The sequence below is a fragment of the Ischnura elegans genome, chromosome 6 (genome assembly GCF_921293095.1).
Source record: "Ischnura elegans chromosome 6, ioIscEleg1.1, whole genome shotgun sequence".
NCBI classification, from domain to species: Eukaryota; Metazoa; Arthropoda; class Insecta; order Odonata; family Coenagrionidae; genus Ischnura; species Ischnura elegans.
The window spans coordinates 82594202-82621451 of record NC_060251.1 but is presented as its reverse complement, the minus strand read 5'-3'; the positions used below and the strand labels follow the sequence as shown (position 1 = coordinate 82621451).

General features: G+C 37.9%; 1 protein-coding gene across 1 annotated transcript in view; it reads left to right on the top strand.

The window, feature by feature from the left end:
- The window catches only part of LOC124161073 (retinal guanylyl cyclase 1-like), a 524211-nt gene that overhangs the window by 423106 nt on the left and 73855 nt on the right, over window positions 1-27250 (top strand). The window contains exons 4-7 of the mRNA XM_046537245.1: window positions 12932-13098; window positions 17623-17737; window positions 19028-19195; window positions 24874-25223. Coding sequence (XP_046393201.1) covers window positions 12932-13098; window positions 17623-17737; window positions 19028-19195; window positions 24874-25223 — 800 coding nt within the window. The remainder of the gene's footprint in view (window positions 1-12931; window positions 13099-17622; window positions 17738-19027; window positions 19196-24873; window positions 25224-27250) is intronic.

The following is a 27250-nucleotide window of genomic DNA, read 5'->3' as shown; positions in this document are numbered from 1 at the left end:
GTCTTGGAGGAAGACATTTGTGGAATCCTATCCTTATGGTTGACAGTATTTAGTCTTCTAAGACGATTTAATATTTCTTTTCACCAACATATTATTGTGCGCTATCTCACTGCTCCTGTGGAACTTCACAAAGCCTTTTTCTTGTTGATGCAACCAATATGAATTCATAATGCTTATCCGATTATATTCGAGCTTCCCGCGTGAAAACAAGCGATTTCACAAAAAAAAGAATACTAATTAGTTCCTTTAGAACTATAATTATAATCAGAATATCTTCGTCATTTTCGACAGGTCATAATTTTACATGATGTCACTTATAACACTACATTGGGAAAGGGAATGTGTTACCAAGTCACGCAGCCTCAATCAATGATACAAACCGACATATATTTATATGCAGAAAATTTTCTCGGGTTTTTCGGCGTTTCATGTTCTCCATGTATCTCGACGTTTCGAGCAACCACTTTCTGTTCATCCTCAGGGGATCTTAAAAATATTCCCTGAGGATGAACAATAAGTCGTTGCTCGAAATGTCGGGGATCATAATGGACATTAACCGGTGGAAAACCCGATAAACTTTATATTTTAAATTTAAATTTAAATACTTTAAATGTATATCACCATTCCGATTATATTCTAGCTTTCCACGTGAAAGCATAAACGATTTCACAAAAAAGGACCGCTAATGAATTCTTTTAAAATGAAATCCCGGAGTTCTCTACCTTTTACCGAAGGGGTCGTCGGCAAAACCTTTCTTTCTCTCCCTAGAATTAAAAAAAAAGTCCCTTTTCCTTCCCCATCTCACCCGTCCCCATATCGTCCGCCTCTGCTGCCGCCGCCGCCGGGGGCCTCTTGACCGCCGTTCTCCTCCGCAACCCACCCGCCACGCCCCCCTCGCTTCATCATGTGCCGCTAATTCCACTCTCATATCCCCTCCCGTGATATATTGCCGCCACTCTTCTTTTTTCCCTCCCCTCTTTACGTCTTTTCCTCTCCACCATTCCATGGCTCTCCTCCATCCAACCTCTAGAGAGTACAGGAGAGATGGCAAAAAAATACCTGTAGGCATTAACGTTAATTAATGAGAATAGTAAGTAGTCTTTTTACCTGAAGTCCAGGTCCACATGGAAATAATTGTTGAAAACAAATATTAGATATTAGATCGAGATTTGATAACAGTGCTTTTTCGCTTATTTAGGCTTAATCCATTATAACCCAATTTATATAAACCTGAAGTCCAGGTCCTCATGAAAATAATAATTGAAAACTAATATTAGATATAAGACCGAGATTTGAAAACAGTACTCTTTCGCTCATTGATCCTAAACCCATTATAACCCAATGTTTCTTTTAAGTAAAATCCTAAATGCACACATTTTCAGCTCTATTCTGGAAATATTTAAACTACGTGTTCTTTCCTGCTGCAAAGTTCAATAGTGAAATGTGCAATTGCTGCAATAATAATGATTGAATAAATAATTTTCAAATTATTAAAATGAGAAGTCTTGTCATTTAATTTCTCTGAGAAGCAGCTCTGGGTTAGAAAGGGTTTCCTAGGATGATTAAAATAATTATTGAAAATAATTATTAGATATTAGACCGAGATATGAAAATAATACTTTTTCGCTCATTGAGGCTTAAATATAATGAGCAGTAGACATGTAGATTGCCATTCGAACATTATCAAAACGTTTACTTATGTTGGTAATTTTCAATTAGATATAAAATAAAATCAATTAATATGGTAAAGTATATTTATTTTACTTAAATACTGGTCGTTACGAAGATAACTACGTAAACGTATTCAAAGGGCGATTGAAAATAGAATTTTTCCATCGCCAGGGAAAAAATTATATAATGGACAATAATTTGCATTGACTGAAAGTTAATCGACGTATCAGCGTTATAAACACATTTTCTTACAACATTATATGTAAACACTTCCTAAGTAATCGCTTCCGGGATGAACTAGTGGGAACTACTATCTATGGCTAATCGGCAATCAGTGCATGCTGTATATTATTTTAACTCAACAGATCAATACATAAACTTAATGTCATCATTACAACTGCGTAAGAGACCATTCTAGAAGCTGCCGTTCCAGTAATGTATACGCTTTTGAATGGGGGAGACCGGCTCTATTCCAATCACTCAATCATAGACCAAGGCAATGTCGTGCGTCATCTATTCTTACTAGGTTTATTCCTCGTTTGGTAAATAATCCTGAACTGCAAAGGTAAAAATGAATATTTTTTTCATGAAAGGATAAATATTATCGTCAAAATCTGCATATTAGCCCAGGGGCCATAAACATTTGGCCGACGCATTTTTCATAGCTAATTCTTTAAAAAAATCGCTCGTCACATTATTGAGTAATATTAATGCTGAAATATGGTCAGTTTTTTTCCTTATAAGGCTAAATTACACAAACGAAATTGAATTTGGAGATATCTTTAGATTCTATTGTTATAATCCGAATAGCTCCGTTATTTTTGGCATTTCAGAATTTTACACGACGTCACTTACACCGCCCTATCGATCAAGGCCTTTGATTTTTAATTTGATCATTTTATCAATTCTAACCTCCTAAATTAATGATAAAACTTCAAAGTTAAATGCGGTGGAAGTCAATATTTCTTCAGATTATTAAAACTACGTCTACGACAGAATTTTGCTGAAATGATGAAAAAAGTCTTCTATACTTATACTTGAAACGTTGATGCATGCCGTTTTTACCTGCCCGAAGAAGGTCATCCTGCGGTTCCTTTGGTGTTTGGAAGCAAGAAGTGAATGAATGGTGCGCATAACGATGCTCAAATTGCGAGGGTTATATTTTAAAAAATAATAAAGAAACGGGGGAACGGTCCACGCATATATTTGTCAACTCAGTCGACTTCTTTCAGTTTTTTTTCCTTCCTGCCTGAAAGACTCATTCAACCCTTCTCAGGTCATGGTGGGAGGGATGGGGAAATATCCGTTGGCTCGAACATGGCAGGTATTATTTTGCTCTCGGATCTTGTGTGTTTGCGTATGTTTCTTAGTTTTTGGCCCCTCAGAATTTATTGAGACAAGTTTTGGAACTCAAATGTTCTGAATAATGTTTCTGGGATGAAAATCATACGCTTTAATGTCCGATTTTAGATATATATCCCCCTCGCAGAAAAAGGCCACCATTTGATTGTCATCAAACCCTGGAGCATTAAGATTCACAATAGGTATGTTGACAATACATACGGCCCGATATGCAAGTTGATATATCCTGGTTATTTTATGATAACTACTTGTCACGTTGGCTAAAAAATGTATACAACTATCATATTCTACCCTATTGACAACTATAAACAATGACTGTTGTAAAGGTATTTTTATGAAAGCGTATCTTAAACTATATGGTGCACATATCTTGTGTAACGGTAGTAAAATTAACTAAATGGTAACCTAGAGCTGTCTTTTTTACGTTATCAAGATGATGGGTGAATTTTTTGCATTCTATTCCCTTAAAAAAGTCTGTATTCAATCCTTTATACCCATGTGAATATTTTTCGCTCATCATTCATTTTCTCCAACGGAAATTTGGATCACAGTATTAAGAATAGTTTTATTTCATTCGCATGACTTGAAAGTGTTTCATATTTCCTGTTTCATTTGATCCTACCCTTCTTATTCTTAAATTTAGAGCCATAACCTTAAGTGAATCAAGTCGCATTGGTTAGTTACTTAAATTTTGTGGTTATTTCGGAATGAAGCGCTTGTTAATAGTAATAAATTCCTAGAGCCTTTTTGTGTACGCTTATTGTTTGTAACTCGATATTTGTGCTAAGTTACCTATGGATCAGAGTTTCGTATTTGTATGATTCGCACGCCATTAATTGCTACCCAGTTACTCTGTAGCCTTTTGAAGAGTTCCAAATGTTATTTTGACGTCATCGCATTCATTTTTAATCGGAAATTCTTTTGAGTGAGCACCTAAGAACAGCTGACGGTACACGTATCAATTCATACCATAAAGGCGGTGAGTAAAACAAAAAGAATAATTTAGAAATTTATGCCTGCATTGTCGCTCCTTGATACCAGCGATGTTATTTCATTTTTATTAGACCAGACACAACGTGAACGCGGCATCTCATGTCACACTGTGAGCGCGATGAGGATTAGCATCCGCTTTTAGGGAGGAAGCTCTTAAATCATTCGCGGATCTCAATAAGGTCTGACTTCGTGCTGTGCGTCGCTTCCCCCTGTGACCTGGATTGAAAATATCTCTTCAGCAAGCAGATGGATTACCGCAGCTTGTCACGACTACAATTGCAATGCCAGAGTTAAGGTGCTTGTGATGGACATAAAATCGATCGTAGGCTGGTGGGGATTGCAGAATGAGATGCCATGATGAATGAATGAAGTTCACTGTAATTTTCCACACTTCACTGTTGTTCTCAAACCATTTTCACCCAGGTGCATTTCACAGTTACCTACCATTCTCAATAAGTGGCTTTTATTTCTTCCACATGCTCATTGTAAAATTAGGTTATTTGTTCTTCCAAAGACCTCTTTATTCTATTTATATTAAAATTTTTCTCGTCTCCCTCCGTCAAGCTCTTTTTTCAATGGCCTCCCTCTTAACCGCAAATATTACAAAAGAGGATCCACAAGTCGGTCTCTAAGTGTGTTGTCTCCCACCGCGCATTTAAATGGGTTTACAAAAGTCGCCACTCGCGTCGCTGACGGACAAATTGCTCCGAGTCTCACGGGAAAATAAGGTATAGTTAGCGGTTTCAACCGACATTTATTTATATGATGATATGATGTGTCAAATAAATAACTTTTAAATGTTATTCCTCGCAATTACAAACATTATACTGGAAAATATTGGAAAAAAGAGGATCGCATTGCACTCATCACCGCGCCACGGACATTTATGAAATCAGATAAAAATGCGACCGAAATGGCAACGGAAATCGGCCTTCTATTGGATGGATTTAGGACTCCTCTATGCAGTCCCCTTCATCTTAACGATCTTCTATCTCCTCTAAACAACTCCTTGACGACATTCCATCCATATTCATTAAATATCCGCATAAAATAAATAACAGTAATTAAAACATGAACATCAAACGTTACAACAATCTACCCTGCAAGCTATACCAATAGGTGTATGGCGAGCTTTTTCTTTCCGAGTAGCTGTCAGTTGCCAAGATATGGTAAAATAAGTAATGATTCAAAGCCTCATAAAGATCCTTTTTCTAATTTTAATTTATATTCATCGCATTTGTATGAAAAAGATGATCAACTATTCTCTAGAAATTTCTTAACCCTAAATTTGTTGCGTCGGATCATATTGACCCGACTATGTTTCCTCAGAGAATTTCTTAAATAAAATAACGTCGTTTGAAAATGGAATTATTTATAGTCTATTATTTATTTCAATTCTACCGCTCAGTAAAATTGGATTTTCAGAGTGTTGCTTTGTTTCGCTGTAACCAATGTTTTGACCCGACACGACCGTGAGCGTATCAAATATTTTCCACCTTAGACCCGACGCTTTATTCTGTTTTAGTCTTATTTTAGTTTTTTTATATAGCAGGCTGATTTATTCAGTTGTTGTAAAGCTGAACACATTTCCCTCTTTTTATAAAATTCATGTTTCTATACACGCTCTCTGCAAAAATATAGACACCGTGTTGTATGCATCAGCCATAGTTTAATCAATGTATATTGTGTATCTAACTGCAAATTTAGCAATAAAAATGTATAAACCTTATTCGAACAACTTACTTAGTGGGTAGCAATAAAATGATATTGGCAAAAATTTTGCAAATCGCAATAAACTCAACTCGGGTCACAATGACCGCACACGACCAGTTACAGTAACTTTCGAGGCGCGAACAATTAATGGTTAAATATGAAGCATATTTGGAGATGTAACACATTACTTTTCAATCAATTGGTGAAGTAGATTTATACGATGCATCATAAACGTCTTATCTCAGCACATTTCATCGTTTTCTTCTTCTTGGTACCATTTAAAAGCCTTATGGTATATTTTTTCCAGCTCGAATATTGCATTTTTCTCAAATATCCATGGCTTACTTAGTTTTGCATTCAGTATGTGAAAACTTTAGGGCTAGAATTACTTGCATAAAATTCAAAATGGCTACTTTGGAATGAAATTATACCCGAAGTTTCCGAGAGAAGAAAAATAGCTTGAAAGTTGAAAAGAACGAGAGGTAGACTAAGTCCAGAAAGGAAAAGAATTGGTGCTGAGGAAAAAATAATTAAATTTTTGCCGCTTTGAATTTTTCATGCCTGTATTCACGAGCTCAATTAACTTCTTTCACCTAGATTCTCGTCTGCAACTAGACGTGGCTTTCATCACAAATGAGGGATTTGTCTGTGCCAACATCGGAACTCCTTTCCAGGACTTCAACAGTAGCCAATGCACAATTTCTCGCATTGTGCCTTTGTTGGCGAAATGTATTTATTTCCCCATTTGGAGATAATCATCTGCGTTTTGCCGCTTGCTCTAGCACATGAGTGGATTACGTCGTTCCTCTCAATGGTATAAATTATTGGCTCTAAATGGGGTCAGCAAACAGCGATGACCAGACTAAGGATAGTCTCGTACAATGGAGGTGGACTGAATATGCAATGACCCATTGGATTGAGTTATGAGGGCCCAAACGATATCTATCCACGCGCTCCAGTCCAGTTGAATTTGGAGCATTACTGAAGGTGACATCTGATGACTGGATAAAAATTAGGTATTGCACCAATAAGATAATTCCCGTGCACGCGAAAATAGAAGGTTAAGGTCAATGTTACTGTGTTACGTAGGTCATTTAGACCATTTCAAATTGCTATAAATGAGAAAATAAACAAGTATAAACATTTTGATGAAACTACAATCGTGTTCCATTGAAATGACTTTTCCTTCCTTATCTTTCGTATCCAAAAACTGATGTTCCCTGTGAAGAAACAAATTTATCCATGAATAATACCGAATCATTCTACTGCAATATGTCATAAAAACTATCGAAAAATGTATGATTTGTATTCGATGGAATAGTCTGCATTATGCTTCTCTTTTATGTGACTTTTCCTCTCTTCATTCCCTTGAGCATATTTGATACACACGATTTTTCTAAGATCTGCAATTCCCCGGCGAGAAAGTCATTTTCGTTCCACGACACGTTTTATTGGTATGTTATCAACAATATTAGTATTCAGATACAGCTAGCGTAGTGGGTAGAGCGAATGGCTTCCGGCTGAGAGGTCCTACGTTCCAACAGAGTGAACCCTTCGGACACATCCAGAAAAAAAACCTACGCAGTGCGAGATGGCCCATGGAAAGGAACTGAACCCCCCTGAATATTTCTGGATTTGTGAAATTCAAGCGCTTTGGGGCTTCCTTAGTCTCGGGCGATGTCTATCCTTATCCATTTTATGAGCTTGAACTTGCGGGTTTAGTGCGTGAAGTTTATTGCGGATGTTCAGGAAAAGAAATGTATTCCTGAATTCCGGACTTCATCCGTAAGACGCCTGGTGGGATCCTGGTGAAACTGTCGTAAACATCTGACAGTCAACGCGATGGAAACCTGAAAGATTGAGAGATCCACGAATCCTGAACACCACGGACAACTGCAAGCTAAAAGAAATTTATTGTAAAGTCAGGATGAAATTCTGAAAGAATTTAGTAGAAGGCAACATTAAAGCTATCCCAGGATTTTTTGGACGGCGGAAAGTAATGAGACACAAAGAATTAAAGCGTAATGTTAGGAGTAATATTTCTTATCCTGCCGCGGGAACGGCGGTGAAATATACAAGAATTGCCATGAGAAAAAAAATCCCCACGGACCTTTGGCTTTTCGGGCCACTGCGCAGACCACTACGCTATCCAGGTTTTTTTTAATTCATGGGTGTTCGAGCCATAATTCATATTTGCCTCGGGAATTAAAGAACCTAAATAGCGAAGTGGTCTGCGCAGTGGCCCGGATAGCCAAATGTCCGTGGTTCTATTCCCGGTCCAGGTTTTTTTTCTCATGCCAATTCTTGTGTATGCAATGTTAGGAATTTTCCGAAATTTGGTCAAGAGATCGGCCGTGGAGGTAGGACCGATCTGGTATGGCCGATGAGAGTTCCGCCCTTGGGAGAAGAAGGGAGGTCAGGGGTAGAAGGGGGTAGTGAATGAACGTGACTGCCTTAGCCGGACGAAGAGAGCAGGCATTTCGACATTGGGCGTGAGGGATCGCCGCCACCTTGGAGCACGTCAGCTCCCTGGCCCCTTCGGCAATAAAGGAAGAATTATGGCCAGGGCGGTCGGGTGGGCGTCAGGAACACGCTCTGCATGGCAAGGAGACTCGAACACATTTCGCGCTCTCGGGATCCATTGTGTTCTGCTGGTCGAATGGGTTGCTCGCGCTCGTTAAATGGGGAGGATGGATCAGAATCACATGCTGCAATTGGATACTCCAGTTGCCCGCCCCACGGCCTAAGTGGGTGCGGTTAAGGCTTGTTGCGTTCACCGTATTCAAGTAGCCATTCGCTAGAATTCTCCGTCAAGGGGATATTAACGCAATTATGAACCCCATCCACGGTTGAAAAAGACTGATAAAGGTTTGATGGTGACGGATAGCGTCAAAATTTATGTCCCATCTCTCTTCATTTTGTGGTGAAGAAATCTAATATGAAGCTTGGGACATCCTTTCTGCGTCTCAGATTTTTCTCAACTTTTGCGCGTTTCTCATCTTTTGCCAAAATCGTATTTGCAATAAACGGTCTCTTACTATTATGATACTAATCAAGATACTCTAGGTCGTTACATAAATTGGTCTTTTCCAGAAATATTTTCATCGAATAGGATATTAAACCTATAAAAATCAGAGCTATCATCCTATAAAATTATTTTTATTAAATTATTCTACCAATTAATGTAGGTTTTCATGGAGTACTTGAAGTATTCTGGACGCTTCCCCTTCCTTCATGTACTTCCCTCTTCAATTAAAAGTAATAAATCTCATAAATTAATTAATCTCATTAAAAATCTGTGGCAGGTTCTGGAAAATTATGTTCACCTTAAAACTTTTCCAGATGACCCTCGAGTTAAGTTTAAATTTGCTTTCTGAAAGTTGCGACGTTTTGAGGAACCGAATTTGCTATTAAGCATTGCGGACCCGAAGTTTTAGAAAGCCAAAATGTTTCTACTTCGACTAAGTCTTCGTATTGAAGGTGGCTTTTCATTTCCCATAAAAAAAATCTCTCAAAATGGCAATAAGTTTTATTTTTTAGTCATTGAACGTCATTTTTAACAAACAAGATATAGTATCACGAAAAATTATCAATGTTTGTCCACCGGGATGTCAAAAGAGAGAGAATTTCAGATTTTGCGATGCATTCACGGCCGAGGTTGGAGTTAATGTATTATTCACTCACAGCTGAATTGCACTGAAATTGAATAGAAAACGCACTGTTGTAAATCAAGCATTGGTTTCCAAGGGTAGAGGAAATTCTATTCCATCCACTCACCCAGTCTGGCATTCACTTGGTCTGAAACTGGTATTCAAACTCAAGGTATGGGTTTAAAGTTTTTTACACGAAACGCTTTCATGAGCTTGGTTTTGAGAGACCACTTTGTTCCATTTTAACTCAACTTTAACATCGCTTAACTTTTCCAGTCTAGACCGTAACTACTTACTGAGAAAATCATCAAGACTAGGAACAAGGGACAAAATGGAGAGAACTGTGCAGTATATTGAAGCAGGGATAAGTGTGAGTTAACGGTTGTATTACTCTATTGAAACTGGTTCAGGGGTAGGCATTAACTTGGAAGACGTGACTCACGGCTAAGGTTATTTGCACTTTAGGGGGGCCGGGAAGGAAGGGTATAGAGATACCTTGCGTCATCATAAGCCGGCCGTTGCCAAGTGGGCCTCAGCTTAGCTTCTCATTCCAAAAGATAGCAAAGCGTGCAATCCAATTTTTAAAGTGGCGAAAAAAGTCATACCCAGCTCCTCCAATCAATGGTGGCCTCACCCATCCGCAACAGACCGTCATCTGAGTACCCGGAATCAATCAGCCCTGAGGGCGTTGCAAAATTATTCTATCGGAACGTCACCATAAATGATATCATGAATATTTGCTAGGCCGAATCCCAATTGCTATGGAATTTATAATGACATTCTGGAGAGAGTTATTATTATTATGATATTAAATTCCACTTATTCATTCAACAAACATTATTTCAACACGATAAAAAAGTGAATATTTTATTAAGTGATCTGAAACTCATTTTCCATTTTTTAAAGATTATTTAACCGATTGGATGTGTGTCTACGGTAGGTATAATGCATTCAATATACTTTTTAAGTGAATTAAGGGCCTTATACATAAAATTGGTAGGTCATTGCAACTATAATGACGACTTTCCACTTCAGTGTGAATATTAGTAGTAATACGAAAAGGAAATTTTATTTTGGTATAATCTTTTATAATGCTTGCCCCTCGGTATGCAATGCTGAAATAACCGTCGTAAAGAGCGAATTTATAAGCTTTCTAAGCTTGTAGATTTAATAATGATAACTTCCTCATTCGTTGTGGCAGGCATTAACCGACAGGGTGCAAAAATATTTTAATGTATAATAATTTATTCTATGTAAAAGCACCACCATGTAGTAGTACCATGTTGCCTTTAGTTAAATGTGCAGAAATACTTCAGCTCTCTCATAATCAACCTATACCTAGTCCATTCTGGTCATCATCAGGCAGTCTGCCATGTAGCACCACCTCAGCATTCCCTTCCAGATGACTCTGTCTGGTGTCTTCCTCTTTACTCCACACGTAACTAATTAATTTGTATTTTTTCAAAAGGTTACCTCAGATCCATACGAATTTTTTGTAAACCTTTTCTAAGTAAGAGGCATTACATAGTTGTTTATTTTCTCTCGAAGTCAAATTATACAGCATGCGCTGCTCAGGGAATCGAATAAGTTGTCATAAATACTTCGTCATTATTTCTTTAACATTTCCATTTTGTTATGAATTTCACAACCAAATCCAGTACTCAAAATTTTCTTCATGCACAAAGAGTTGTGGAAATTCAGATTCAACTTATTATCACCCAAGTCACATTCAAGTTCCCATGGAAAAAACTTTAGAGCCGTCAGGAAATTTCGACAAGAACCAGATTCATTATTAATTACGCGTTTTTCAATCCTCTTTAGTTCCAGCTAATTTTCCATTAAAATTTATCATTTGACTCAACTTTTCGAGCACTTTCCTTTCATATTCCGAATATGACGACATCCATCTCTGTATTCTGTCTCCCTTCTTGCACGTAGCGGAATTTTAATTTGGAAGCTTGAGGAAGTGAGCTTACAATTTTAATGATTGACAAATGAAAGATTAGAGATTAGTACACGTCATTATCGTTGCCAGGATCTCCTGATGTTCCTAATGAATTATTGCTGAAGGACTTGTCTCAAAAACCTCATTACTATACATGTAATTAAGTTGAAATTTTATATTAGCATCATTGTTGCAATACTTTTCTAATTTTCAAGTACATTCACTAGAACTAAGGATTATAAAGTTCTCTTTGGCAAAGAAATATAACGCGAGAATAGTGTTATCATAGTAGAACTTATAAAATAAGTATGGAATTATATTAGAACGAAGGGCAATTAACTTGTACCTACAGCAGATAGAAATTATAGTATGGCAGCAGTAAGTATATAGGATAGAGAACTGCGCTTCTACAAAAACGTTTCCTGTCAGGGAGTGCCATTGATCACGAGCACTTAGTGTAAAATTGCAAATATAAACATAGCAAAAAGCGAAATATGAATCATTGCTTTACAAGGTACAGAGATATTACCCATCCAAAGTTGGTTAGCATATGGGATTTGGAGTAGAAAGGATGAATTCGTGAACTTAATAAAATAGAAATAAAATCATTACATTTCGTCAAAAAATCTTAAGAGCGAGCAGAAAGCGTTACATAGCTCTAATGCAAATTATGTTGGGGGCCGCTAGAAGCACTAGAGACTCATGCTGCGAGCTAGGCTTACATCGTTAAGCAATCTAGATTATATGCCTTTCTAAGTGACACGTAAAATATCATCTCACAACTAGACTACATTTCAAAGCCTGATAGAAACGTTAAAATAAGACGTACATTTTGTCAAACGAATTAATATAGAAATCCGCGTAAATCCTAAAAATAAAGGAATTAAAACAAATTCTAGGTCGCCTCAGTTGTAAAACCACTCCATCGCGCACATTCTTTCTGTAAACGGCTAGGGTCCTAACCACCCCGCCGCGCACCAATCAAGGCGGCTTGTGGGGATCATGTAAGTACAGAAAACCCATCAGTGCAGATAAGAATGGAGATAGAGCGATGGATGAAGAGGAAAACAAGTGAAGAACTACCCGTACAAAGCCAAATACATTAAAAGCTTTTACATATCGGTGGCTAAGTTCTAACAACACGAATCTCAAAATTTGGCCGGTTTGACATAGGTATCTTAAACAAAGTGTAATAACATTAAAAAATAAAATTCAAGCAAAAAACTACTCTTTGTTGGCAAATGTATGCTTCTTTTTCAGTTGTATAAATTTTTGGTTTTTGATTTTAGCACACAATTAGAAAAAAATAATCGTTTTTCTGCTCTCCTGAAAAGTAGCTATTTTTGAGATACGTGTTGTTTGAACATAGCCATCGATATGGTAATGCGGAGTAAGAGAGAGAGGGTTCGAAATTCATTTAGACTATTTTATCGAACGTTGTTGCTGCGTTTATCCCTATTGATTGTGCGTAATTTCTTTCAATGAATGTTGAAAAAATATATTGCTGATTAAAGAATGTTGAGTGGGTTCAACAAACTCCTTTAGGTTTATAAATTGATTAACTTGTGGAACTGAAGTCTATTTTCTCTCTTTACAGCTCTATGTGACCAAGAATCTGGGGAACTGGCAGCCATCCTGGACGCCCTAACGGACCCAACCATCTCTGCTGTGGTGGCATCCCTGGATCCTGGGCTGTGTGCCATCACTCCTCGGTTGGCAGCTCTGCGGCATACTCCACTCATAACCTGGAGTTGTCCACCTCAAGTAAGAATGAATACAGCCATTTGATTTCAACGGGATTGCTATCTTTCTTGTTCACATTTCATTATGCAGACATGAGTACGGCTTACCACAAACTTACGTTCAAAGGAATTATATTGCATATATGCTATGGTCTCGGTGGAGTCCAGCATTAGCTGGTCCGTGGCGATAAGATGAGACCCAAGAATTTTCGGATTTCCTGATCCCTGTATGCGGAGTAACTTTCAAGTGCCACACTCTGTCCGTGGGATCGGACGTTAATCAACCCCATTGGCACCTTTCGTTTACTGTCGGCGTCAAAATGATGTGCCGCTGTACTTTGAAAATATATATCTAGACTTCAGTTCATGCCATAACAATGAATAATACGTCATTTGAAAGGAAATTTTATTTTCAATTCTTATTCATTTTTTGTTTTATGAAAAATAAAATATCAAGACACGCGAGTGACATAAATGACTCCGCGCGCCATAAAATTAGCCGTTTTGTCAACTTCGTGAACTTTGTAACTCAAGCCTGGGAAAACTACTATGTCTACAATATTCATCTTCCACAATAAGTGGCAAACACTAATGTAGATAGATAAAATGGCTTTTGTGTATTTTTAGAACGCATATTTTGCTATAAAATATCGAAAATGTTTAAATACTATCTAGTACTACAGTCTATCCCGAAAGAAAAAATAAAATTAATAGAAACACTTGTTAATTTATTTGAAAATTTTCTATGAAGTATAATCTATAAAAATACTGATATTTGTGAATTTAAATAGCTTCTATTAATGTCATGTTGCCAAACGGGGCCGCGCCGGGCCAGTGCCAGTTACCTTGCTAAGTTTCGCGCGCAAGATGTGGCAACGTAGCATTCGTTCGCTCGGGCGTATTTTTTAATGCCTATATATAATCTGTGCTATCTAAAAATTATGTATTTTTGGATCATAGAAAATTTTTAAATAAATTAGGAAGTATTTCTATTAATTTTATTTTTCATCCGGGGTAAACTGTTGGACTAGATAGTGTTTAAACATTTTCGTTATTTTACAACAGCATATGAGTTCTAAAAATACGTTAACACCATTTTATTAATCTAAATTAATGTTTGCAACTTATTGTGGAAGATGAATTTTGTAGACGCAGTAGTTTTCCCTAGGTGGAGTTACAAGTTCCCTAGGTGAAGTTGACAAAACGGTTAATTTTATGGTGCGCGGAGTCATTTATTGCACTCGCGTGTCTAATTTTTTGAATTTTTCATAAAAAAAGATAAATCAGAATTAAGAATAAAATTTCCTTTAAATTGACGTATTATTCATTGTTATAGCATGCACTAAAGTCCAGATAAAAATTTGCAAAGTACAGTGGAACATCCTTATGACGCCGACAGTAGGGCAGGGTTACGCCAAGTACGGGTTTCACTTCATCCTATCTTCGCTCCAAAACCCATGGCATACAATCGCAATGGAAGAGACGCCTTCCCTTCGAAATGGCAACTTCCACTCGGCAGCTCTTGTTTAACCGAATAAGTTCAACAGATGCTGGCGTTATACCATGGTGGAAGTTCGACATATTTAAATAAAAATTGGTAACACTTTTCCACAATATTTTAATGCGTACGACGCGTTTCGACTCATTGAGCCATCATCTGGTACTATACACTGTCTTACATTAAAACGTCACCTTTACACCTTTGAGAAAGGGGTGGGGGAGGATTTCACATGCTTGAAGAAGGAGTGGGATACAGGAGTACAGAGTTGAGTCAGTGAGAAAAGATACAACTATAGAGATACGGGAAAACCTAAGGTGGAAGGAGGACTCTAGGTATAACTGCAGAAAAAAGACACGTGGGAAGAACCACAGAAGTGGGGGGTTAAAAGTGAGGCCGCGCGTCGTTAGAAATGGAGAGTAGCGAAGCAGGAAAGAGGCGGGGGAGAGGAGTCCCCGAAGGGGAGCTGAGAAAGGAGTGAGAATTAGCCGGGGTACCGGGAAGGGAATGGTCGAAGGAAATGGTGAATCCCGTATCTCTTTAGTTGTATCTTTTCTCACTGTCTCCACTCAGTACGCCTGTTTCTCACCCCTTCTTCAAACATAAGGTGACCTTCATAAGGTGATATTTAAATGTAAGACAGTGTCTTCTACCAGATGATGGCTCTGTGAGTCGAATCGCGTCGTACGCATTAAAATATTGTGGAAAAGTTCTGCCATCTTTTATTTAAATCTTATGTAACTCTGACCCTAAAATATTCACTTACTTATTTTTAACTTTGTGGTATTCCATCAGAAGAATAACACTTATTTTATTACATAATAAACCCGGGTTTTGATTAGTAACAATCATCATATATATTATCATAATAATGTACTACTGGTGATAATAATTACTCATCAAAGACCAGGTCGCTCTATTGAAAAAAGTCGTACAAGAAAAAGTTTACTAACCAAGAAACATTAACACCGACTCTATTTGCCATGTTTCGTATAGTAAATTGATCGTGAGGTTGCCACACAGTAGTTTTTGAGGCTCTCTCAAGGTAAACTTTATTTTTTCGACGAGCGCCAAATTAAGTATTTGCTCCTCCAATTTGTGAGCTTCCTTCCTCCAATTTACATACCTGCAGTTGCTATTATTTTTATCGTTTTTACCTGAATTTTTATGAAACTTGAATATTTTTTCTTACAGATGACAACAAGTAATTAGGCATATTTTTTCAGCAGATTTTTTATTCCTCTCCTCAATTTTCGAAACCAAAAGCTGCATGAAAGCACGGCGAAAAATTTTCATTTATTTCTTCCTAAGTGTATTTTAAATATTACCTACATTAATAATTTAACGACAGTTAGTGGGGAGGTAGCTTACATTATTATTTTATTTTGCATTCAGTTCTATGTATCATTCGTATGATTGAAGGAAATTATCAGGCATGCATATTTAAGCAGTAACTGAACTTTTTGCGGAGAGTTGATGGATTTTTCTTGAATTTCCCGTGTTTTATGGCAGAAAATCTAACGCTTATTTGAGGTGGAACGAGTTACAAACTCTTATGGTCGAATTAATCGACTCAGATTTTCTGAGAATTTCATCTTTGCTTCGTTGGAAACACTGAATCGCTCCAATAAAAGTCCCGACTTTCAATCGCCTTGTTCTGAATGTGTGCTTCGGCGGAAGGTATGTGAATCATAAAAGTTTCCGAGGGTCTCCGCGTAGCAGGGAAACTTAGAACAACAGATCAAAATCTGGAAGGAGAAGTTTTGAAGTGAGTCTTAGTGCCTCGTACATCCTCTTTCTCACACGTTGAGTTACTGCATTGGAAATACCTCCCGCGTTAAGGTCGGGAAGTTAAAATTCCATAAAGCCAGTCTGTAGTAGCTACCATCGTTATTATTTAATTAAGCATAAATTAGTACAAGTGATAACACCAACGTATCGATACTGGTCCACGAGCAACCTCAAGGGAAGTGTCCAAAAATGAATTACTTACTGATTTATAGTAAGTACAATTCCCCAAAAGTATATTTGAAATAAAATAAATGGAATGAAAGAAATGGAATGATTACTTAATTTTCAGGAAAACTTATTTAACTTGCAATTGAATCATTAAACTTGAATGAATTTACCTTCTAACAAGACTTTATCAGTTGTTTAAAAATTTATTTCTACCACTTTTTAACACCGGACCGGACCTAAATGTAGAGATATTGCCTTGTTTTACTACTTTCGTCAAATTTACACTTTTTAGGTGTTGCAGAAACGTGAAGAGTCTGGATTGCTCAGCATGTAGATTCTACCAAGTAAATTTTCAGGCACTAGAGGTTCGCAGTCTTAAAATAAGCTCAAATTTTGAATGTTGATGGTTAACGTGATGCTATTGGCTCAATGCGTGCATTTATTCCACGATGCCCGCAAAGCAGAACATTAAGTTATAGAATATTAGAGGTAGAGAAAGACATTAATAAAAAGTGTGTAATTTGCTGCTCAAATTCTCGCACTAACAGAGAAGATAAAGCACATTCTGTTTTGTGGGGTTAATTAATCATTTTGTATCCAAAAAACAAGTACCCTTTTTTCTTCTAAATGCGGGCTGCTGAGATTACTGAGAAATATTGCTACTGATTACTGAGGTATGAGAAATATTGCCATGTGGGTTAGTGGAAATTATACTGAGTAAATATGCATGCATGAATTATACTTGTTTGAGTGGGAATTACTGATAGGGCGAAATTATGCTGAGTTAAAATCAATTAGTTCCCCATTCTTTCAGGAATGTTTTTGTCAGATGCTCTACCGACTGAACCGCCAATACAGTTGCCAACCCGAAAAAAAATGAAGTTGCCCTTTCTACCTAAATTTTGTATGAAAATTCAAGGGCACACATAAATGGTTACTTGCAACGCCGATTGGTAAAATAAATAATTATACTATGAAAACTTATGGCTGTTAAATTTATACAGATGCTTTAAGGTACAGAACATAGGTAATAAAGGCATTCTGAGAGAAGCATATTAAACATACTTTGTGTTTGCACTTTTCTTTCAGGGCACTCCATCTAGGGACGTGGTCAGTCTCCTTCCATCGCTGACCGCAATGGCCGAGGCTCTCTCCCGAGCGAGTAAGAGGATGAGGTGGAAGAGAATATCTGTGGTAACTTCAGGTGCGTATTGAATGTTGTCATTAAATATGAGTCATATCATGGTTCGAATGATATGCTAGGTTAAAATGTCCCTAGGTATCCTGGAGGTCATGAAATTTTCAAGGATTTTTTATTATTAAAGTATTCTACCGATTAAGGTAGGTTCCCATGGAGTGCTTGAGAAGGAATCCTGGAGCCTCCCAGTACATCATGCGCATCCCTCTTCAGTGCACAATAAGACCTGCTACCTTTTATTCTACCCAAAAATCCAATTCTTTTCCTTCCCCTCCTTCGCTTTCCTGACATTCTACCCTCTAACACCTTTTTCAACATCCCCTCCCCGCTGAGTACTCCCTCCATCCATACCTTCTGTCTCCTCCGTATCTCATCTAAAAGCTGCCTCTGCTCACCCACCATATCCAGCACTTCGTCGTTCCTCCTCCTCTCCGTCCACTTCACCTTCTCCATTCTTCGCCACACCCACATCTCGAGTGCATCCAATTTTCTCTCGTCCTCCTTCCTAAGTGTCCACGTTTCTCCATCGTAAAGCGCTACACTCCAGATCAAAGTCTTCACTAACCTTTTCTCTAAACTCTTACATAACGATCCTGTCAGAAGCTCCTTCCTGTTCATGAACGCCTCCTTTGCTAATGCAATTCTCTTCCTAATGTCCTTACTGCTGTATCCGTTTCCCTCTAACATAATGCCTAAATAGTTGAAATGCTCAACCTGCTCATTCAAGCTCAAAACGAATTAATTATAAGTTGCAGATTCGGTTACTTATACATTTAATATTCATGTGGTGAAGTTTTTAACACTTGTGGGGTCAGTATGACCTTAATTGATAAAACTTTTGCCGGGGACCTTTTTACTGTGTGACATTAGTCCTGAAGAGGTCCCCGGCAGAGGGGAAGAAACTTTGATTTTTAATCCACCCGACGCGGATTTTTCATACGTTTTAATGCTAATCATATTCTTTATACGATTAATATTTGCAAAAATTTTATTTTAGATTTTTTTCACTTGCTTCTTGGTGCAATTTTAAAAATAATTCGAGCAGTTTAATTCAAAACTTGAACTCGTCCATATCCTGTTTATTTACACTATATAACTCATCTTTGTTGAATATATTAGAGTCTAATGCATTTTTACGTTTTCATAGATATTAAATTCTTTCCTCTGTATGATTGTCTGGTTCTCTGCTATTCTTAGCATTTTCCGATTCTCATGTAAGACAATATTTTTGTGAAGAATAGGAATTCCTCTCATTGATTCGGTGTCCTTTTTTTTATCATGTTTTTATCATTATAGAGACGGGTTGGTGGCCGAAATTCAGTAGGGTTCTTGGGCACGCCCTGCGTCAACGAGGCATCTTCTCAAGGCAGCTCATCATCAGCCACCACTCATCAGACTTCCACACGCCGGATCCGAGCCGGACAATTGCTGGCCTCAAGTCTTTAATATCTCCTCCGTACAAAGGTAAGCGCGTCGTCCCACTCCTGTTCAAAGTTGTACTGTGCGACCGTTTTCATCATCGAAAATTTCAGCACCTCGGTATTTTCTCAGGTTTAATTTCTATTCAAAGTGTTCGAAAAAAAGTATTCAGTACTTTGACAGGTGGTAGTCTATTCTAAATGTAATAAACATTGATCCAGAAACGCATACTTTCTGAGTTATGCACACTAGTTTATAGCGACCGAAGATGTTAGCTTCGGAAACGCATACTTTCTGTAACCCGCAGTACACTTGTTCGTAGGATACGTTCAACCTAACTTCCATTCATAGGAAGTGCTCAACACAAAGTTAATGCTTATTAAAGTTTTTTTTATTTCATTATGACAACAAACTATTTCTTTTTTTCCTATTTTTTCAACACCTCTGATCTATATTTAGATGTATATATTTTGCACAAAATTTTGAATACTTGAGATTAGATATACAGGTTAACACTGACAAGGATATATTGTATTTATCCTGAAATTTTCAAGATATCAGCTCAAGTAACAAACTGCTATTTTGCACGAAAAAAAGGCACAATATAGCCGCATGAGAGGAAGTGAAGCGTTCTCCTGAGGAGAGAAATACGGAAAAGCATGAATCAAGGCGACAAAAGCAGCTCGCATCGAGTACCCTGTAGCACCCATTCCATTTCCCGTCAAATACTTCATCCAAAAATGGGGCAATAGATGGTGTAAAGCGAGCTGACCGACCGAGCATGGAGAGCCATTGACCTGTTCCATGGACCGTGGAGATCGCGCTGCTTGCCTTCCACGTGATTCGGTCCCTAATAGCGCGCGTCTTTCCATGCGAGTTAAATGACCGTGCAAACATTTCTCGCCTTCGCAAGCCCATTAATCTTTAAAGAGAGCGCGAAGGCAATGCAGGGGTTACTGAATGGGCGCAAGTCATCGTAAGGTAACGTCATATCCACAAGTGGCGTGTTTCTTTTGGCGTTTCCTCTGTTTCATTGCGATCGTCATGGTTCATTTCAAATTTACTGGTGGCTGAGAATTCTGCCTTACTCGTTATTCCTCGGTGATTAGCGTACAGCTGGTGAAATTTGTAAAATGTAAAATCAGAGATTAAGAGGAATCTTTATAATATTTACATACATGTATCTGAATAAAAGTCATATAAATATGGAAGATGAAGTGGCACACTGTAAGCTGTAAATTAGGTATTGCGAAAAAATAGTGTATCAGGCAGCAGTAAAAATGAAGAGACTAAGATGAAAGTTGAACTAGGAAACCACAAATTTGAGGAGGTAATACAGCTCAGCCGGTTGGATAGCCAAGAGACGAGCTACAGCTGAAGCTAAAAGGAAAATTGTCTGTAGTATAGAAATTGAAATTATGGAAATATACTGCAAAAATTTCCAAATAAAAACGTTTATTTAAGATTCAACATGCTTCACTGCACTGCAGCATCATCAGAATTGTCGTCAAGGTCATGGAATTTCGCGGAATTTATATCATTTATTACGCGGGGTTTGCATGATAATTCTGCCTTTATCGTTATCTCTCGTTGATTCACGTGCAGCTTGTTTTTGTACATAGTACATTAGAAATAGGGAGAGATCTGATGGGAAGATTCATGTAAATATAGAAAATACACTGTCAATCCCTCGTGATTACGGCATGACGAAAGTGCGCAAACCTGATATTCTTATCCGCCCGGTTATTTCTGGAATTTCTTCGCCGGTTCATTCTCTGAACTCTGCTGAACTCGCCAGTACATCTGGCGTTGGTCGTATAACTATTCCCATTTATATGTTGTGGATGGTGTTAACACAAAGGCGACATATGAAGTGCAGTATCTGGGAGTTACGATAACTCCAAACTATCGCGTGGAACACTTAAGAAATATTTTTGGCGCAGCCCTGAAGAAGCTAGGATTCTTCGAGCGTGCTCTCGGAAGATTTTTGAGTAAAAAGTAAAAGAGAGATGCTATTTCGCACTCGTCCGGCCACACCTTGAATATGCAGCGAGCATATGGGATCCGAAGAAGAAAGACTTAATCCGTGAATTTAAGTAAATACAATGGGAAGCTGCACGATTGGTCAAAATCTGCTGGGGCGTACAGACTGCGTTGCGCAAATGTTACTATAAATTAGACTGGGAGCCGCTAGTGACTCGAAGGCTACGCGTTAGCCTAAGATTGCTTAATCAATTAGGATTAGTTGTTTTTCAGATCGACACGGAGAGCATCATATTAGTATCCCTCTTTATCTCCAGGTCTTGCAGAAGCGGTACCTTAAGGGAAAAATTTTGCCAAACGGATAGGTTTAGGAATTCTTTTTTCCCCCGAACAATAAATTCCCTTTATAAATGTCAGACAGAACTTAGTATGCGCATTTCCTTGGTAATTGTCAACGGCTAGTGCTCCGTCTTGCCCCCGCCTAACCCCCAGGAGTATGCTTCGGACAATATGCATATAGCAGATGAGTTATTACATAGAGAAAAATTATGTAAGTGTGAAATACTAGCTAGTAATATAAAGGAACAGATTGATTTGCATCTGACCAAACTTTGGATTTTTGGCTGATGATAACGATTAACGTGCCGATTCTACAACAATTCCAATTCTTCACCAGATTCAACGAGATCTAATGAAAAACGCCCACTAATTTATGTGATATGAGCGAAGAGGTTAATCGGTGCTAACGCTATGTTAAGATTACGATCCTCAAACTTTACATAAATAATGCTTCACTAATATTTCTTTCACAAATGACATCCTTCAATTTTAAACAAAAATATTTGCCTGAAAATCAATTCATATCAGACAATGATCACGTTGCTCAATCCTTCAGCTATTTTATTAGTTATCATTAGTTCTTTTTAGGGCCTTCAGGGCTATTTCTACTTACATAATGTATTAAGACCTATTTATTTGGATAGTACCTATTGATTTGAAATAATTGAAAAATAGCGGAAATCGTTTGTTTTTATCGTCGTTTATTTACCACTGTCGATGGTCAATATAGTTGGAGACTTCGTGAGATAGAAAATAAGAAAATACACCGTACCTTGTGCGACACTTAGGGAGTAATCGAGAGTCCATTGAATAATAAATCTTGGATTCAAAACATTTTCTTGAAGCCGAAGCTACAACCATCCTATCAATTTGATCATATATAGCTTTTATTCCATAAGAGGCCAAAAGAGAGAAAATAATAAACTACTCCGTCATTTTTTGCTTTCATTGTAAGTTATATCTGATATGATGGAGGAAAGGTCATTTCCCAACGGTAGCGTTCGTTCGTGAAGAAAATGATAATGAACTTGTGGAGAAGAGGCATAAAAATTTTTACCGAAGAAAGACGAAATGAGCAATATCGTGAGAGCGTGGAGGAAGAGTGAGCTCAAAATGAGAAACAGCTTTATTAACGGAAAATATAGAGATATTGGGGTCAAAAGAACAGTTGGCGAGCGCCGTAAAAAATAATTACAGCAGCAGTAATGAAAGCTCAGACGGATAGGAACAACAGGCTGACAATCTGGGACTGAATGAAAAAGAAAAAGCTATACGGACTTCGGAAGCCATTCCATGTCCGTTACAGTTCGAATCAGGATCGAAGTCTATCAACAAGGTCATTTTCTTCCTTTCATTCCCAGCCGTCAAGCAACGCATAGTTTCTCCAATGCTGAGTAATTCTCTGCCGCATTAAAGGCCACCAATCCATTGTCATCCATGTTGTTTGGAGTGACATCTCTTTGAACTTTTTTATAATTTTGCAAACTAACGTAAGGTAAGCCAAAAGATAAAAGTATGGGTGATAAAAAAGAATCAACCGTAGTTTTCAGGTAACATTGATTTTCCAATTTTTTAAAAATACTTAAGGTCCGAATTCGTATATAGTTTTGTTCATATTTTAAAAGGAATTCGGTATACCAGAATTTTGATTGCTCTTATAATAAATCAAATAACAAAGCAGTATCTACATATGCCAGCTGATATTTATTTAAGAAAATCTTATCACTTTATTTTTTTGCATTGATTAATGATGATCTTGCATAGCTATGGAATAAAACTTCTCAGATACCATTTTCACGAACGCTCTGTTTCATTTTCCATGTCATTTTTAAACATTTGATCACGTTGATGTGACTGAAGGAATAAATTCAATTAAGAAGTCGAATGCAAAATTTGCAGTATGCATAACTGAAAACCATGCCGCTCTCAGAGGAATATCCTTCACTTTGAACATCAGTCATTGATTTTTAAATCATCCGTTTCAGAAGATAGTCACCATTGTTACAAAAGAGATTCATCGCAAAATAATGTTCAAAATAATTACCATTATTCACACAGGACGATAATTTTAGTGCTATTTAATGCGCATTAGCAATTCCATGGCACGGAGTTTCTATTTGACATTTTAGACTGCTTATCGTTCAAAATAACAAGATCAGATATAATTTTGAGCTTGATGCTAGTGGAAAATGGGAAATAAAAAATTGATTAAGGAGTCATATTTTGGCAGATATTTTCACCTTAGACAGACGCGTCACTCTTCAAAGACCGCTCTTTTTCCTACACGAATTACTTTTTTTATATTTACCCTATTACTCTAAATTATTAGGACAGCCACTGTATATCAAGTAATCAGGTAGAGAGGAATATAGGATTTATCTGGAATGGGTAAGTTTTCCCAATACTTAAAATAAAACTTGATCAAGAAAGCTGAGTAGATAAAATGATTATTCTATAGAATAGAAGTCATTTAGAGGGATAACCGACTCATTCGTAATCTCTCAATAGCAGAAAATAGAAAATTTATGGTTGAAGACGGAGAATCAGGATAGTGAACCTTTGACCGAGACAAGGCTCACCACTATTCTTGCTCTTTAACGTTTACATGGACGATGTGGTAATTGAGGTGTGGGAACAGTAGGAGGTCGCAGTATAAATGGAGGGATTGATGAATGATGCGTCCCCTTAATAAGAAATAAGTAATAAGGTCTGTCGAAACTCTATTCTCTTATTTTTAATTAATGTACAGTTGAATTCATTTTATTTTTTGTCGTAATATTGTAAATAACATTTTAATACTCTTTCGTGCACTCATGTATCAATTTGATGAAATCATATTCATTCATAGCCCTGAAGGAGATATAAAATATATCTACATCTAAATCTACATACTACCTCGCAAGCCAAGTTATCGCTAGAGAATCCCGATATTTTCCGAGAATCATCCGAGAGGCGATTGAAATATCCAAACATCCTCATAATTTCAACCGAGAGGATAGCTACCAACTTCACAGTACGTGGAAGAGATTCTTCGCCCCATACCACTATGCTATTAGCCGCGAGGCGACCAATCAGGGAGAACCTACACCACTGGGCTGCCTATATAAAGGCGGCCAAAACTCTAATCTCAATTGTTCAAGCAAGCTAAGCATAGCGCGCAGCCTCCGAGTCTCTAGCGGCACCCAGCCTAATTCCCATAGCATCTGGGTAACGCTATCAGTAAGCCCGAAGCAGTTTCTAATGAATCGCGAAAAGTTCTCCGAAAACTTTGCATATCATTCTTAGTACATCATAGATTCATACTCCGAGACGCTAATCAACATCAGAAAATAAGTATTACATAACTTCCACCATTGCATGGACTACTGATGTAACACACTTAAATTTTCCCGTTATTGCAGCCGTGGTGCTATGCGCCTCGACCTCGGAGCTGGGGGCCACGCTGGCCCTTCTGGAGAAGGCCCTGACGTCCGTCCCCCGCCCTCACAACCCCCCCTCCCTCTTTCTCCTCCGCCTCCCCTCCACCTGCATCCCCCCAGACCCCTGCTCCGCCCCCTCGCTCCCGAGTGACGTCATCGAGGCCGCGCTCTCCTGGCGCGGGGAAGTCAAGGTGATGTCGTATGAGGACCCTCTGGTCGCCGAGGCTTCTCCACCCGTCTCCACCACTACGGCTGCGGCGGTGTCCATTGGTAACGGAAGCTGGCCTTCAGGGTTGGACGACGAGTCAACAACTGTGAGCCTCGGAGTGACGGTAAGTGCTCAAGTAGTTATCCACGGAAAATCGCAGGGTTTTTCTTCTCCATAGGCAAGTCTTTCTTTTTCCGTAGAAATGTTAAATTGTGGTTGATTGATAATTGTTTTTAGGGTTAACGCAGCGTTGGCTGATTTTTCGTGGACGACATTTTCGAGCTCCCGTCTTCTTCGGGAATTCTTTGGGAGCTGGAATGCGCCCGAAACTGTCGTCCACCAAAAATGTGTCGATGCAGCATTAACCCGAAAAGCAATTATCAATTTATGTTTGTTTTACACTTTCCCGGCGAACAGAATATTAAAAACTATTTTAATTATCAACTTAATCACAGCGGAAGCCTCCGTAACAATTAAAAAATGGTGTTGCTAGCGCTGGCCCAAGTTGGTCCTGATGACGGCGTGGGGTATCTCTATCCCCTCCCTTAATAACGAATTCGGTGTAAAAACAAATTTTAAGTTATTCATTAAAAAATTTGTTTTTTAATTTAAATGTTCAGAATCATACTTCTTCTCCGGTAATCAGTCTGAAGATTGGTTGGTCGCACCTTGACTGGTCGGCTCTCCTCGTCCCTCGGCCTTCCTTTCTAAGGGTATCTTTTTAAAGCACGGTGCGGTGTCGAATATGGCTGAAATGAAAACAGCATTTCGTACAGTTTATGTTTTTATTTATTTTCCAAATTTTTCGTTCAAAAAATATTTTTACGTAATGAGTAAATGTCAATACTTGCACCCTTGGTCGCTCGACAATAGAGAAATCCGGTGTCAACGTAAGCCTACTCCCAAAGAAAGGCGCCAAGGGGACCATGGCCGTACCAATTCGGCGTACTATCCGACGGACAGGGTGTTGTACTTCAAGTTCCCTCCTCGAGGCACTCAAGCAGGGATCGGGCAGCCTCTGAAAAATCCCTGCCACCCTGTCCCTACTATCTTCCTATAAAGTACTGAAACCGCACCATTATTTTATGATAACCCTGTATTTTCTCGAAGCTCCTACATCCGATATCCTTCATTACTTGGTCTGACAACTTAAGCCGAGGTCATATTCTGGTTCTTTTCACTCTTTTTCTAGATGAGATAGTTGGATTGCGTAGAATATAAACCCTTTGGATGATAAAAAGGTTGAAATGAAGATGCCGTCACTTTCTACCTGTAAATTTCACATGCAAAATGTGGAATGAAATTTGACTTGTAATAAAAAAGAAGTGGAGTATTGTAGAAATAAAATGAGTTCTTTTTACGTTGGGATAAATTTTGAGGATGCTTGAACAATTTTTTAAATAATATCTTATCTTTTCAAAACAATATATAATAGCTTACATAGCCAAAATGGTTTGAGTGAACTTGAAAATTAAGTCATACTACCTGCTTGTCTGAATCAAATCTTTACAATAGCTCTGGCATAAATTTTGTCTCATTAAGTTTAGGACCAATTTTTCACTTAATGCTAGTAATTCGTGTTTATCCCACTACTTCTTTTTCTAGTCAAGAAATTAGAAATCTAACAGTACTTAGAAGCAAGAAAAAGGTCATTTTCGGTAAATAACTATTACATGATGTTAAATAGCCATCAATCTTCCAGTCACTTGCACAATAAACTTCATTCGATAAGTAAAAATATGTAAATCTATTATACATAGCCCAGGTAAAAAGGAGAATATGTCGACTCTCATCAGAAATAAGGATATATATAGATGGGTTTTCCATGATATTGCACACTTTTCCGACCATAAATTTGCAATTTGTAAACTACATGTGCGGATAACTGATATTTTCCGCTTCCCATATTTAAGATCCTTTTCCGCTTCGATGGTTTTATGAGGTCCACAGCGCCCCCTATCTCGCCTTCAAGAAATAGCTGCTCCCAATTTTAATATTCTCATAAATTCTTCCTTAAAGTCCCATTTATTTCTGCCCTATTTGTCGCATAAAAACTTGCATGATACATATTAAACAGCTTAGTGCACTTTCTAATGATATGGAAAAATAATATTACAATATGAACAACATATTTTTATAAAAAACGACGTT